At 42.5% G+C, this 15,276-nt stretch overlaps 1 protein-coding gene across 1 annotated transcript in view; it reads right to left on the minus strand.

The window, feature by feature from the left end:
• Positions 1 to 13,606: 13,606 nt before the first annotated feature.
• The window catches only part of LOC146349938 (cystathionine beta-synthase-like), a 60,614-nt gene continuing 58,944 nt past the window's right edge, over positions 13,607 to 15,276 (minus strand). Inside the window, exon 16 of the mRNA XM_084841734.1 lies at positions 13,607 to 14,131. Within this exon, the coding sequence (XP_084697860.1) occupies positions 13,959 to 14,131 (173 nt within the window). The 3' untranslated portion in view covers positions 13,607 to 13,958. The remainder of the gene's footprint in view (positions 14,132 to 15,276) is intronic.

The following is a 15,276-nucleotide window of genomic DNA, read 5'->3' on the forward strand; positions in this document are numbered from 1 at the left end:
TTTAATTAAGGTCCACTATATTGGTTACATTCACTCTTTCCCTGTTTTCAACACTCTATAATGCAAATATAAATTTTGTGTTTGTTTTTAAATTAATTACAGTGAAACAGTTTAGTTTTAAAAGGTTCCCAACCATAATTCAAGGCATAGGAGCAAAAATGTGAAAATCTTACTGGCTTTGAAACATTGTATTTTTAATTGTACGGAAATATAATGAAAGACTATGCAATTGATTAATTCAAAGTATTCCTTTTCTTTGTTCTGAAATAAAAATGACAGGGATATCAGATTTTTGCAAATGACCTTTAGCGAGGTCTTTTCAAAGGCCATTGAGAAGATCCCACCTCCTCACCACCACTCTGGTCCTTAGTATCTGTTATATATAACAAACTTACCATTTAAAGAAACTGCAGTTGTTCTCCAGAATGCCCTCTACCATAGGATTCTCCAATCAGTAGTAGGAAGCTTTTATTAGTGGGATCCAAAATGCTTCTTTAGGCATGCCCTATGGAGGCTTCCCCACCACCACCTCCTTTTTTTCCTTCTTCCTTGGACAACAGACCTGCATGCAAAACTGCTTTTGAAGGATCCTTCAGTTCCAAAAAAGGTTTGCCGTGAGTCATGGGAAGCTGGCTGTTCTTTGAGTAATACACATCCAGTGTGCAGAACTAGCTGTACAGTTCTTTGGATCCAGACCTGTACAATCTGTATTTCCTTCCCCCTGAGCTGGTATTGAGTTATACGGCCAAGAACAACTTGTCCTCTCAGGAACCTTCTTTCCTCCCTTCCTTCTCTGTGGCTCCTTAAATGGTTCTCTTTGACTCTGGTCCCTCCAAATGGTGTCATGTCTCCCTAGTTTTGAATCTTAAGCTTAATACCTTTAATCTAAACATCTTGCATTTTAGTTTATGTGAACAGATGTGAGACAGATGAAGTGCCTGCTTCCTCTTCCACTAACAGGCATGGAAGATTACACAGCAGGTTTCACATTCATAAGGCAGAGAATGATGTCTGAACTGAAAAATAGTTTAGAAGCCCAAACAAGCTTGCGAATTCCAGTTGAGGCAGATGGCAAATTATCGGTGAATATGGTTTTGGCATGATAACTGTATTATACCATCCTGGAAATCCTGTTTCCCCACCCCCCACCCCCTTCAACTTACCTCTTCATGAAAAATGAAGGTAATTTCATTGTAGTTGTTAATTCCATCAGGAATAGAGAGGCATATACACCTTGTTCATACATAACACTAAATTGATTTAGCGCTATGTGTGTGAGCCTTGGGTTCATGCACTCACTTCTCTGGTGCAGCCTCAAGGAGATCAAAAGCTTTCATTCCATTTTTTGGTTAACTGCAGTTTAGTATTATGTCTGAATCCTAAACTGTGGTTAACCTGTGGTTTGAAGTTGACTTGTTTCCCTAAATCATAGTTAAGATTAAGCACAGTCTGCCCTGGCTTTCAGAGACATAACACTAAACTGCAGTTAGTTAAAACGGAAGCAAACATTTCTAATCTCACAGCCACAGTGGAGGAGGATGAGAGGGGAGAATGCATGAGCCCAGGACTGCTACATTCAAATGAGGTCTAAGAGTATACATGAATGTATTTCTGCAAAGTTAATCCAAAATGGATACTGTATTTAAGAAAGAACAATTTACTTTTTAGAAGTTATCACAATTCAATTTTCGATTGAAAATAATACTTATAATACTGTGGCAGGGCTCTTAGATAAATGTAAGATACTAGTTTTACCTTGTTGTCCAGCCAACAGTTACAAGCCAACACTCCATTTTAAGAAAGGGGCGGGGGGACCTCTCATTAGTTAAATTCCTTTGTGGAATGATGATATAGGCGGGCACAACATATAGTTATTTGTGGGGTTTGGATGGCAGGCTGCAGCCCTTTAATTTCACTAGAGCAATCATCCTGGATTCTGTCATTTTTGGATATGCTAGGTGTGTTTGTTTACAGGCCTAGAAATGTGACATCGATGCTGAGGCAGAATGGAATGGTTTCACATGTCTTTCTGTATTGTGATTGATATATAGGTGAATAATGGAAATGCAGGGAGTCTGATGCAAATAGCAAAAGCAAATGAATAATGTATAAATTTAGGAGAAGGTTATGCATTAATTAACAATGGGAATTGTGGGGAATTTATGTGTGTTGTGTGCTTTGGCCACCCCTGGAGTCCACAACCTTCATGTATTTCAGTGGTGTTGATAACAGAGTGGGATCTCTCTTCATGCTTTTTGACAATTGTTGCAACTGTGGCCTATGAAGCTGAATGGCTGGTAAGGGTGCCAATGTTTCTGCTAAGCCCCTCTAGCTGTCAAGGTTGATCTGCAGATAATTAGTTGCTAATGATGATCTGCATGCCATGAAAATCTTTGCCTGGTGATTTCTGCCATTCAAATTTTGGCACAAAAGTAGCCTGAGCTAGTTTTCCTTAGCTGCCTGAGTGCAATCCTATGCATGTTGCTTTCAATGGAAGTCCAATTGAATTAAATGAAGCTTACTCTCAGGCAATTGTGTATTGGTGTAGAGTGTAAAGCTCTAATTAATCTTTACATTAGAGTGTAAAGCTCTAATGGCTGTAGAATTGTGGCTCCTGAGCAGAATGTCAGCAACTTTGTGCATAGGCTGCAGATCTTGAAATAAAATGCTGTTGTGGAGTTCTCTGATGATTCCTGAAGATAGAGCACTGAGATCCAAATGAGAGATCCAAATGAAGGTATATTGAGATCCAAATGGGAACTCCCTCTTTTTAAGTATTTCTTAAGAAGTATTTGTGTCATAAGTGGCATATCTATAATTTGTGAGCCAACCACAGTTGACTTTTTCACAGACTTTGACAATGAGCATTAAAAAACAATCAGTCCAAGTAGGCAAAGCCAATCCATCCTGAAAACAGGTGGAAAGGGGAGAACACTCTAGTCTTATTGCTCTCTCATAATCCTATCAGAGCAGGCTTCCCCAACCTGGTGCCATCCAGATGTGTTGGGGATTATGAGAGTTGTCCAACACATCTGGACGGCACCAGGTTGGGGATGGTTGTGTCATAGTGTCCCTATTGTTGGTATGATCCCATTTTGTTAGCTCAGAAGCAGACAGCATAAGCAGCAGCCTTTAGACGGGTGTATACCATCAACAGGTGCAGCTGCTTCTCTGGTTTCTTACCTGGGTTTGGGAAGAAGCATTTCTGGGTTCTGATTTTAACGGTGTTTTCTTTCTGAATGGAACACAGGTTGGTGTGTCCCCTCGTCCTCCTGAATTTATGTTTTGATGAATGTTTGTTGTCACTGGGTGGCGCTATAGTGCTTTTTTGCTTCGCTAATTTTAGTTGCGCATATCTGATATATATACTAAACTTGGAGCATTTGTTTTCCCAGCAAATCCAGATGATGATTAATATATAGTGCTATTCCTGTATCTGGTGGTTTTCAAAGATGCCTTGGAAGTCCAGAAAATGACCAAGTCAAGCAAAAGTACACAGAAAAACTCAGCTTTTCCCAGGCTTGCCTTTGAATATTACTTACCAAATATCTTGTAGGATATTATATTTGTAGAGGAGATGCAAAATAAATGGTGAGATAATACCACTTATTACTGGACTAATGTCTGGTATTGGAAGAGTAGGCAAGCTTTCAAATGGCTGTGCTTGTCAGCAAGAATAGCAATAGTATAGCTCTGGATAATTTCCAGTGTTAGTCCTACACAGAGTAGTTCTGTTGAAATGAATGGGGCTTAAATTAGTCACAACTAACTTGTTTCATTAATTTCAATGGGTCTGCTCTATGTAGGACTAATATTGGATACTACCCTTTATATGCAGAGCTATATGCAAACAAGAGTTACTTATTAATTAATGGACCAGTTTTACTTATGAAAACATTTTAAATGTATAAAAAGCAGGATACACTGTGGCTTCCAGCCTACAGAGAATGTACTTAGGGTGCATATATGATGCGATAGCCCTTTCAAAACGCCAAAATCTTGTCAACCAATACTTTGAAGGAAAGGCAATTACTAAAAATAAATCAAATGAAATTAATCAAAATATGCCAAACTAAAATCTTGCTGGATTTGACTAAGGTATAGAAAAAACTGCAATTAACAGCTCAGTTTGGCAGCTGCATCCCATTTAGATCTGCCAAAGTGTCCTCACATATATTTATTATGCTAGTAAACATTTTTGCCATACATTTATTTTTCAAAATTCTAGGTGTTGACTTGTTTCCTGTATTTGTTTCAGCTAAATATTCTGGATTCCCAGAATCCAAACTTTTCAATTCTGTCTTTATTAAATTATTTCTAAACCCTTCCTGGGATCATTTAATCCTTTCATTTTAATCAAAACAAAACTCATGGTTAAGAAGATTCAGTGACAAGTATTTTATTATTTCTATTTTACAAAAACCAATATATATTTTTAAAAAGAATAAACTAAGAAGGAATTACTCTTCTTTTTTCATAAATTACCATTTCTTCCAGTTCCTTCCAGTTCGAGTTGTCGAAGTGTTATCAGGACGATTAAAAGGAGAATCTTCTAATTCCCAATCTAATGTTCCACTCAAAATGAATCCCATTTTCTAATATTTTAAAATGCTAAATTGTCTCTTCATAGAAAACGGGTAATGTAAATCAAATTCCCCAACTGTACCTAAAAATGTCCTGCCCCATCCTTGAATAAAATAGAGTTAAATTCCTTTAACTACTAAAGAATGCACAATGGTATGCAGGAAAGATTGAATCAGGTACCTGTGATCAAGATGTTTACCATTAGCTATATTAAGAATCTCTTATCCTATATTCTGCTATGATTTCTAACATGTCTCCTAGGGCAGTATCCAACCGTGTCATTCCGCAAACTCCAATAGTGATAGTGGAGCTGCTCCGCTGAATCTTTCCATCACACAAGTGGTTGCACATTACACTTGTGCAAGTGGTTGTACAACAACTAAAGTTACGTTTGCACAAGCACAGTTGTGCAAGCAGTTGTACATTATGCTTGAGCAATCTGTTGTGCAACCCGTTGTGCATAACTCTGGTGGAACGGGCTGCACAAGAGTTATGTGCAATGGGTAGAACAATGGGTTGCTTGTGCAACTGTGCTTGTGCAAATGTGACTTTAGTTGGATTCTTCTTATGCACATAGTTCAGAACCTAGTTTCTGCTGGCGCAACATCATTTGCACTAACGGAGTGATACAGCTGGGTACTGCCTGTAGTCTCTTCCCTTCCTTCCAGCTATGCAGAAGCTGTCTTCAAAAAGTGTTGCATGTGGTCTAAAAGGAAAGATAGTTGCATAAAATACATTAATCAGCAAGAGAGGGCCTGTTGGGTTGTAATGACTCAAGAGACCAAGAGATTTTAATGATTCAATTTATGGATCCCCCCTCCCCAAATGTTATTCTGATCCAGTACTCTAAATACATTTTACACTAATTGCCTAGCAGATTGGTTTGCACCTAAGCGTCCCACCTTCCAGGGGACACTTACAAATCTTACACTCTTCCTGAATGGTTTCACCGGCAAGTACAAAATTGTCATGTTCAGTGGGGCAAGCACACATGCCACAGCCATCCATCGGTCTTCCTATGTACTTGCACGTTGGCGGAATTTCAGGGCAGGTTGACACGCACTTGATCTTGCCTGCAGAAATGCACGTGCACTTTTTGGTAGCAAAGTTAATGTCCACAGACTCTCCCAGGCGCAGGATCCCATCTTTGCCGCACTCTTCCACCAGAAAGGGAGGACAGGGACACTGAGGGATGCAACGAGGGCAGCACTCGCTCTTGATGGTCTCTGCTTTGTGATTGTCGGGGCAAGCCCTGCAGCTTACATGAGCACACTCTGGTTGTGGATGACTGCAGTCACCGATTTGTAGGAAGCACCAGCTCAGCAGCAAATAAAGAAAGGGCTCAGGCTTCATCATTCTACATCAAAGGCAAAGAGGCCCGTGAGTAGCCTGGTAACTTTTCTCATCACAATCTTCCTGTCACACTTCCCGTTAAAAACAACAACAACAAAACTATAAAATTAATGGAATTTCTCAACAGAACTCCACTGAGTGACATAGCATTTCCCCTCATCAGAGGCAGAAATACTGGTTAAAAGGCACATTGTGAGTTGGCCCGCTGTCAGTGGGTTGGATCCAGATTTAGGCATGTGCAACGCAGCTAGCAGAAGTGGACTCCCCTGCCCTCTGCTCCCCATGGCAGCCCTGACAGCCCCCTGAAAATGCTACACAGAGGCTGGGCTGTGGTACTGAATGGGGTGAGCTTTGGTGCGAAGCAGGATCCCCCAAAACTGAGTGGAGGCCCCTTCCATGAGTGGAGCTGTTCTGTCCATGGAAGGTAGATCCTGGATCCAACCCAGTGTAATCTTATACATGTCTACTCAGAAATGAGCCCCATTGAATTCAGTGGGACTTACTCCCAGGTATGTGCACATAAAATTGCAGCCTGAATCAGGTGAACTCTTCCCAGTGGAGGAGGGGGTACAGTTTTCAATGTGGAAACTGCTGTTTCTTAAAATAGTATGTGATTCATCACAGCAGCTTTTCTCAGGCTCAAACTATACCTGATGCTCAGACCAATTTCACAAGAGCCACTTAAAGGGTTTTTTGAGCCTCCCTCCTGCTGTTTTCTGCATGTGTAAAAGAGCAAAGTGCAGTTTAAAAGTGTACTTGTCTCAGGTTTGTAAGCCATGAAGGACAATGGATTTACAATCACATTTCAAATTTCCTGTGATTTGCGTGTCACCTGAGGGCACATGCATTCGACTTGAAGCTCATCTAGCCTTCCACCTGACGTTTCCCCACAGATTTGTACACAGCAAGGAGGAGTGGCTTTTTTACCCACTACCTCTGCTCCTTGTTGGGAAGTGTCTCTTGGGTCACTGTTAGCATGTGTGGCACAGCTGACCTTCCTGAGTTCGATTCTATAATGTCTGAGAAGCACTGAGTATCAGTAATGATATTTATGTATGCATCTGAAACATTTCTACACCTCCCTTCAAAATTTCCAGGGCAGTTTACAATTTCTGCTGTTCTGCAGAAGAAGGAATGAATGAATGAAGCATCAACCTAGTGCCTTGCTCAACCCTGTCATTTTCGAAAGAAAGAAAGAAAGGAAGAAAGAAAGCTGTCCCGATCCAGCAGGGCAAGTATTTCTTATTGTTATTTCATTATAATAATGGTAAGGTCAATTCCTTAGCTGTGCTGTGAGAAACAAAATAGCTTTAATTACCTGGATAGGCTTCAAATTCAGGTAGCGCAAATGTTTTGGTCCACAGGCAGTAATTCTTCCTGAGTTACTTGTGTCAGTCCAGCTTATAATTACAATTCTCTAATTATAGTGGCACAAATGAAGGAAAACCCCTAAACTGAGCAGCTGGGAGGAACTAAAAGCCTTTATTATCACTGGACCTTTTGTTACAGAGTTGAGGAATGTATAAACCCTCCACATGTTGTTGCACTGCAATTCCCATCAGTCCCAGCCCACATAGCCAATGGTGATGGATGATGGGAGTTGGAGTCCAACATCTCGAGACCCATACATTCACCATCCCTGATTTATTATGTTATTATTTATTGTTGGAAGGGTTTATGCTACATGTATCTCAAATAGAACATGATCACAATTTCCTTTTTTATATTAGGAATTCCTCCTAGTTATCTAGATAATTTGGAAGATGTTTTGAGTGGGTTATTTTTGAAAGAAGCATATAAATAAACCAACCCTAACCTAACTTGCAATCCAGTCCTATGCATCTCTATTTGGAAGTAAGTTCCACTATGCTCGCTTATGGGCAATACAATCCAAGTCAGTTTCGTTTTACTGAATCTTTGTGGTGATATAAGAGCACAACGAATGGATCCATTCTGATTTTACAGCCTGTAACCTTATAAAGCAGTAATCAATAGCTGATGGCACACAGTCTTGAAGCATTTGGTAATGATAACCCTACCAAATTTTAACCAAAGTGTAGTAAAAATGTTACAAGTGAAACCATGGGCATGGAAAAGAACCAGTGGGATACCATGTCTATTCCATATAAATGTTATTTCCTTGACCCATTTCAGTCTGGCCTCCAACCTGACTTTGGGACTGAGGCAGCCTTGGCTGCCCTGGTTGATGTCCTGTGCCAGGAACTACACAGGGGGAGTGTGTCCCTGTTGGTCCTGCCTGATACTTCATCGTTTCTGTTTGGATTGGGGCTGTGGAGGGTACTGTTTCAGGCTGGCTCCAGTCATACATGGAGGGCAGATTCCAGAAGGTGGTGCTGGGGGAACATTGTTTATTATTTTGGAGTATTTAAATCCCACCTACTGATCAAAGTTCTTGCAATATATTTAGGGTGCAATGCAATGCATGTTTAGACAGAAAAAGGCCTACAACTCCCAATATGCCCCAGATGGTCAGGTGTCAGCTATGGCCAAGGGAGCCTTTTCACAGTTTCAGCTAATGCACCCGCAGCATCCTTTCTTGGAGAAAGCTGGTCTTAGCCACTGTCAAATATGACTTGGCCACATTCTGTTTAGGCCATTGCAATGCACTCTATGTGGAGCTGCCGTTGAAGAGTGTTCAGACGCTGCAGGTAGTGCAGAATGCTGCTGCACGGCTGTCGATGGGGATTGTTCGTTGGAGCATGTGACTCAGCCACTGCTTATGACCTTTTAAAGCTCTAAATGGTTTGTGTCCAGAATATTTAAAGGACTGCCTCTTGGGTGACATTATAGTCACTATAATATCACCAGAAAGGCAGGGCTTAAAAAGGGAAAACATATCATATAATGGAAGACAGACCCGGCTTTTAGTCCCAATGGTAGAAACGTTGGAATTTCAGAATGTCGACAGAAATGAGTAAAATCAAACAGGGCACTAGCGATGGTCATTTTTATAGTCACTAGTTGCAGTACAACTCACACAACTGGGCAATGGTTTCTTAATTTTTATCTTCACAGGAAACAATGTGAGCAAACCTGCTTAAAATCCACCTCCACCTGCTAAGCGTGCTCAGATGATAATGACAAGACTTCCATGCTCCTGCTCTGGGCTTTTTTTTTGCTTTTTCTTTTTTTTACAGTTTTATCATCTGCTCCCCTGCTGTGACTCGGGGTGGGGGTCCTTTCCTTGAACAGACAATTCGTGCTGCTTATCAGTTATATCACACAGGGAAGAGAGAAAATCACAGAAGATTGCATGAATGGGGAAGTACTAAGATTGTCTCATGACCTAGGGCCAAACTAGCTGTGATGTGTTTGCCCTTGCAGAAAGGGCAAAGTTTGCCCTTGCAGGGTTGATTTTTTTCTAACAACCAGACTGTGTGTGGGTGTGAGAGGGAGAGGGGGCTCTAACCCTTTCTCCCTGCTGTGGTCCCTTACTCACTTGCAATTCACAATGTGCTTTTCTACATGTGGCTGTTAAGCCACTGCATCTTGTTTCGGTTTCATCGCTGAACTGAGATCCCAGCACTACATGAAGAGCATTTCCTTCCCTGCTTTTCTGCTACACAACCTCTAGGTGGCACTGCGGTATAACAGAATAGCGCAAATACGCAAGATGTATTTTGTGCTTTTTTTTTGCCATCAGAAATAATCCACATTTTCCCTGCTCTAAAAAAAAACTCCCAGAAAGTGCTGTTTACAAACAGAAGTGAAACTGGAGGGTCATGTCATCATCGAAAGAACCTGTAAACAATTGTGAGTAGGGAATGATGGGGACATAACAAATGTGTTGTGTAGAAAAGCTCTATGAGAAGAAATCCCCACCCGGACCACACCCCAGTCCCAATTCATCTCCCCCCACTGCCCCGTCCCCAGCATCAGCTATTTGTTAAAGAAAATCAATCATACAATGGCAAACTATGTGATAACTGTCATTTAGTTTGACCCGTAATCAAACTCTTTGAGCCTAGAATCCACTCTTCATGTACTCTGGGCTTAAAGGAAACTACATTCCGTGCTTTCTTCTGCCCTCACTTAATTTGTGTAATTTATTATATTTTAAGAGTAAGGACCAGGAACCTAAAAACACCAACAACACCCACCTTCCACCCTAAGTCCCGACATGACTAGAGCAGCCCTCCCCAATCTGGAGCCCTCCAGATATGATAGACTACAACTCCCATCATCCCAAGCCAGCATGAGGGTTGTAGCCCAACACATCTGAAGGGCTCCGGGCTGAAGAAAGCTGCCCTTTATTGTCTGACAAAGCTCTGTTTAATAATGCAGTCCAGTGAAATACCATATTGTTCAAATACCAGCTGCCAAAGTCTTGCCTTGTTAATACATAAATCTGTGGCAAAATCAAAGGGCATGATACCCTGAGTGCTGTGTTGATGAGTACAGAACATTAATTTATTATAATGTAAAACTAGCAGGACATCCAGCAAACCCAAATCCCAGGAAATTTAAAACAAATAGAAATACCTGTCCTCTCAAAGCACAATGAGTAATCCTGTGTGATGTATTGCTTCTGTGTGTGCAAACACCAGTAGTCTAAGCAGCGTGTCTGATTAACCCTATTATTATAGTGTCAGCACCATTGCAACGAGTGCTCCATGAGCGATGACACTGATTTTCATGTGTCCATATTGGACACAGTTGAATTAAAACTGCTGCATCAATTTCTGCCACCAATGTGAGAACAACCCCCCCCCCCCCGACATACACACACAATTCACATTAGCAGGCTTCAGTGCCTACTTTCAGTTACCGGACATCTTAACTGTCCAGCCAGGTCAAAAATATGTAGATCCATTTTGTCACACGGAGCACTCACAAATATGTGGTGATGTATGTTCAGGTGTACAAAATCTCATTTTAAAACAATAAGAAAAATCGTGTATAGGAAATGTTGCACTGTCTGCAACTGACCTTCAGTGGACCCAATCCAAAGAGCCACATATGCAACTGAGCACTTTGTACAACTAGTATCACATGGCATAAAATACATGCACTGGTGTAGAATTAGATGTAGATAAGCATTCATGCTCACACTGAGAGAGGGGGGTGGGAAGTGTATGCTTATTTACTGTGACAGGTTGCCCCAAATCAAAGTTTATGGGCCATATGTGTATGTACATATACTGTTGGCAATTGGGTTTCCTGTACATGCAGGCCAGACATTTTTTCTGCCTGCAATGGTATCCAGTGATGGACATCACGTATGCGTGGGTCACTGGATGGTGTTTTTTCCAGCGCGGTGGGATCTGATGCCAGTTTGCCCATGTGGAGCAGCTGTTCGGTGCAGCCATACCCTCTTTTTTGCTCACAGAGCAAGCCCTTGATTGGGAAAAGTGTATACCAAAGAGAAAAAGGGATTAGACAAATCATATAGGACAACCTTTTCAGTCGCTGAGAGCCAATATGGCCATTGCATTGAGGCAGCTGCTTGGGGAAGGTCCTCAACTCTACAAAAGCTGGAGAAAATATATTACTCCCTGGTGCGCCAATATCTTCTGGGAAACATCCAGGAATGGTTCTAGTCCAAACCAGAATGCTAAGTAGTGTGCACAGAAAAAAATGCTTTGGGACCCAGTTCAGAGCTTTGGATAGGGTCTGTTTCATTTCAGACAAGACTTGCTTCTCAGCTGCAAGGCAGAGCCTTGCTACAGTTTTCCAAAGCTTCAGATGTCTCCCCATTGACTATGGGCATTTCTACACCAGCCTAAAATCCTGTATTTAAAACGGGGCTTTTTGCTTCCGTTTTAAATGCAGGATCACCACTGACTCCCTTTGCATGCACTTCCTCCCCCACCCCCTTCTCCCCGTATCTGAGTCTTCCATTATCTTTCATTGATCCCGCTCCTCTTCTTGCCACTTTTCCTCTTTTCACGGAGGGAACTGAAGCAGAACACAAGGGGGTAATTTGATAGCTCATGATCTGCAATCTATTATTTATTTATTTATTTATTAAATTTATTAATCGCCCATCTGACTGGTCACCCAGCCACTCTGGGCGATGTACAACCCACCATAAAACAATTTAAAACAATAAAATTTTACCATAATTTTTTTTTTTAAAAATACCCTAACCCACCCCAAATGCCTGCCTGAACAACCACGTTTTTAATGCACGACGGAAGCTCATTAAAGAGGGGGCATGACGGAGTTCCCTAGGGAGGGAGTTCCACAGAGTGGGAGCCACCACAGAGAAGGCCCTCTCCCTCGTCCCCACCAGTCTAGCTGTCCTGGCTGATGGGACAGAGAGAAGGCCATCCGAGGCTGATCTTGTTAAGCGGCCTGTCTGGTGTTGCTGGAGGCGCTCCTTAAGATAGGCTGGGCCGGAACCATATAGGGTTTTAAAGGTCAAAACCAACACCTTGAATTTGGCCCGGAAAACAACTGGTAACCAGTGCAACTCCTTCAGCACTGGAGTGATGTGATCTCGCCGGCGGCTGCCTTTAATCAGGCGAGCCGCCGCGTTCTGTACCAGCTGCAGCTTCCGCACCGTCTTCAAGGGTAACCCCACGTAGAGCGCATTACAGTAGTCTAAACGAGAGGAGACCAGGGCATGTACTACCGATGGGAGCAGATGGTCGGGAAGGAAGGGGAGCAGCCGCCGTATCAGATGGAGTTGATACAGCGCTGTCCGGCTCACAGCTGACACCTGAGCCTCCATGGACAGCTGGGAGTCCAAAATGACCCCCAGGCTGCGGACCTGGTCTTTCAAGGGTAGCTGTACCCCATTCAACACCAGGTCAACATCCCCCAGCCTCCTCTTGTCTCCCACCAAAAGTACCTCGGTCTTGTCAGGCTTGAGCTTCAGCTTATTCCTCCCCATCCAGCCACTCACCGTCTCCAGACATTTGGACAGGGATTCTACGGCCAACCTTGGTGAAGATTTGAATGAGAGGTAGAGCTGTGTGTCATCCGCATATTGATGACACTGCACCCCAAACCTCCTGATGATAGCCCCCAGCGGCTTCACATAGATGTTAAATAGCATCGGGGAGAGGATGGAACCCTATGGCACCCCACAAGTAAGTGGCCACGGGTCCGAAACCTCCTCTCCCAGTGCTACCCTCTGGTACCTGCCGGAGAGGAAGGACCGGAACCACCGCAATACGGTGTCCCCAATGCCCAACCCCTCCAGGCGGTCCAGGAGGATACCGTGGTCAACAGTATCGAAAGCCGCTGAGAGGTCGAGGAGAACAAGGAAGGAGCATTCACCCCTATTCAGGTGAATTTATTTAAAAACGGAACAAAGGGCATTTAGTGCAGGAGGGTCACAGCAGGGTCACGGCATCACGTAAAGAGCCCGCAAACTTTCTGTGAAGGAGCAATCTCAATCGCAGGGTAAAAGCTCTGTGTGATGAAGCCCTATGATGTGGACTCCTGCTGGTGTTAGGCTCTTAGGGGTAAGAATCAAGAGGCAGCGATGTGTATGGTTTCTATGCCTGGGAACCTTTCTTGTTCAAAGGAGGCCAATGTAGCACTAAGTTGTAGTGGCAGATGCATCCTGCAGACCTTGGGGCAAAGGATCTTTTGCACACTCACGCTTTTGCCAGCGGAATGCCAATGCCATTTCAGACTTCCCTTGTACAGGCAAATGGCATTATTGTTGGCTCTGCATTTAATTCAGGCAGCTTTTGCACCTGTTGTATTTCTTTATTCCTCTGCCAGCAGATTTTGAAATGCATTGATCAGTCGACATTAATGCAAACAACAAAATGTCAAATAGAAATCAATGTAGCAAGACTTCATAGGACAATTCAGTTACTTCTACTGTTTTCTCCCCAAGAACATTATTTTTAACATGTTATCACATCGTTGCTGCTTATTTTAATTTTAAAAGCCCTTGTCAGATCATCCTGATTCCAGACAATTCTGTTTGGTTGCATTTAGGATGATATGAAACATAGCAGAGCCACTAGGCAAATTAAAAATGAAAACATAGCCATATTGGAAAATAAAACCAGAACGTTACACTTAAAAGTCTTCAGTTATTTTTTTTCCAATTCTGCCACAGAGAAAGTTCTTTCAGAAGACGCTGATTTGGCTGTTGCATCTCTTCGCTCCTGGGTCTTGTTCTTTCGGGTGACAAAGCTGAGGAGGTCAACAGCTGTGGCCACACCAAATACCATCTGTTTCATGAAGGAGCTGCCATCTGCATTGTCTGGAAGGACAAAGAAATGAAGGAGGATTACATATTGCTGATGTTCCCAGATTAGAATGAAAGTAAAACTACAATGACATGTTGTCTTTATTTAAGAGCATAAGAAGAGCTATGCTGGCTCAGACCAAAGACCTGTCTAGTCCAGCATTCTGTTTGCACAGTGGCCAACCAGGTCCCCCAATGGGAAGCCCACAAGCAGGACAAAAGTGCAACAGCCTCCACCACTGGAGGTAATATACAGCCATCATTATTAGTGCCCACAGCCTTATTCTCAATGAATTTGTCTAGTCCCCCTGTAACTGGCCATCACTACAACTTGAAGTAGTGAATTCCACAGTTTAATTGTACATTGTGTGAAGAACTTCCTTTTGTCTGTCCTGACTCTCCCACCAATCAGCTTCATAGGGTGACCCTGGGTTCTAGTATTTTGAAAGAGGGAGAAAAATGTCTCCCTATCCACATTCTCCACACCACGTATTATTTGGTACAACTCTGTCATGGCTCCCCTTACCCTCATTTTTTCCAAATTAAATAAGTCCAGCTGTTGTAGCCTTCCCTCATAGGGGAGTTGTTCCAGCCCCTTGATAGTTTTAGATGCCCTTTTCTGCACTTTCCCCAATCTACAATATCCTTTTTTTAAGGTGTGGTGACCAGAACTGTACACAGTATTCCAAGTGTGGTCACACCATAGATTTGTATAAGGGGAATATGATCTTGGCAGTTTGATTTTCAATTCCTTTCCTAACTATACCCAATATGGAATTTGCCCTTTTCACTGGAATGTGCCCCCTGCCCCAAGAACTTCTCCAAAACTGAATTTGGCCCTCAGGCTGAAAGGAATTCCCCACCTCTGGTTGACAGAGTCCCTCAGAACAGACTCCTAAGCAAACTCAGCATTCATGGAATTAGGGGAGAGGTCCTCTTTCTGATCAGTAAGTAGTTAAAGAACAGAAAGTAAGAATAAATGGTCAATTATTCTCGCAATGGAGGGACTCACAACAGTGGGGTCTTAGGATCTTTATTGGGACAGCTCATTAATGACCTGAAACTAGGAGCAAACATAGAGGTGACTATGGGCCAGTTTGCATGTCACGATAAGGTAACCTGAAAATAAGCTATGGTGGGTTGGCTGTTCACTCACTAAC

The sequence above is a fragment of the Heloderma suspectum genome, chromosome 3 (assembly GCF_057233095.1).
Source record: "Heloderma suspectum isolate Gila_16-S chromosome 3, 16-S_ref, whole genome shotgun sequence".
NCBI classification, from domain to species: domain Eukaryota; kingdom Metazoa; phylum Chordata; class Lepidosauria; order Squamata; family Helodermatidae; genus Heloderma; species Heloderma suspectum.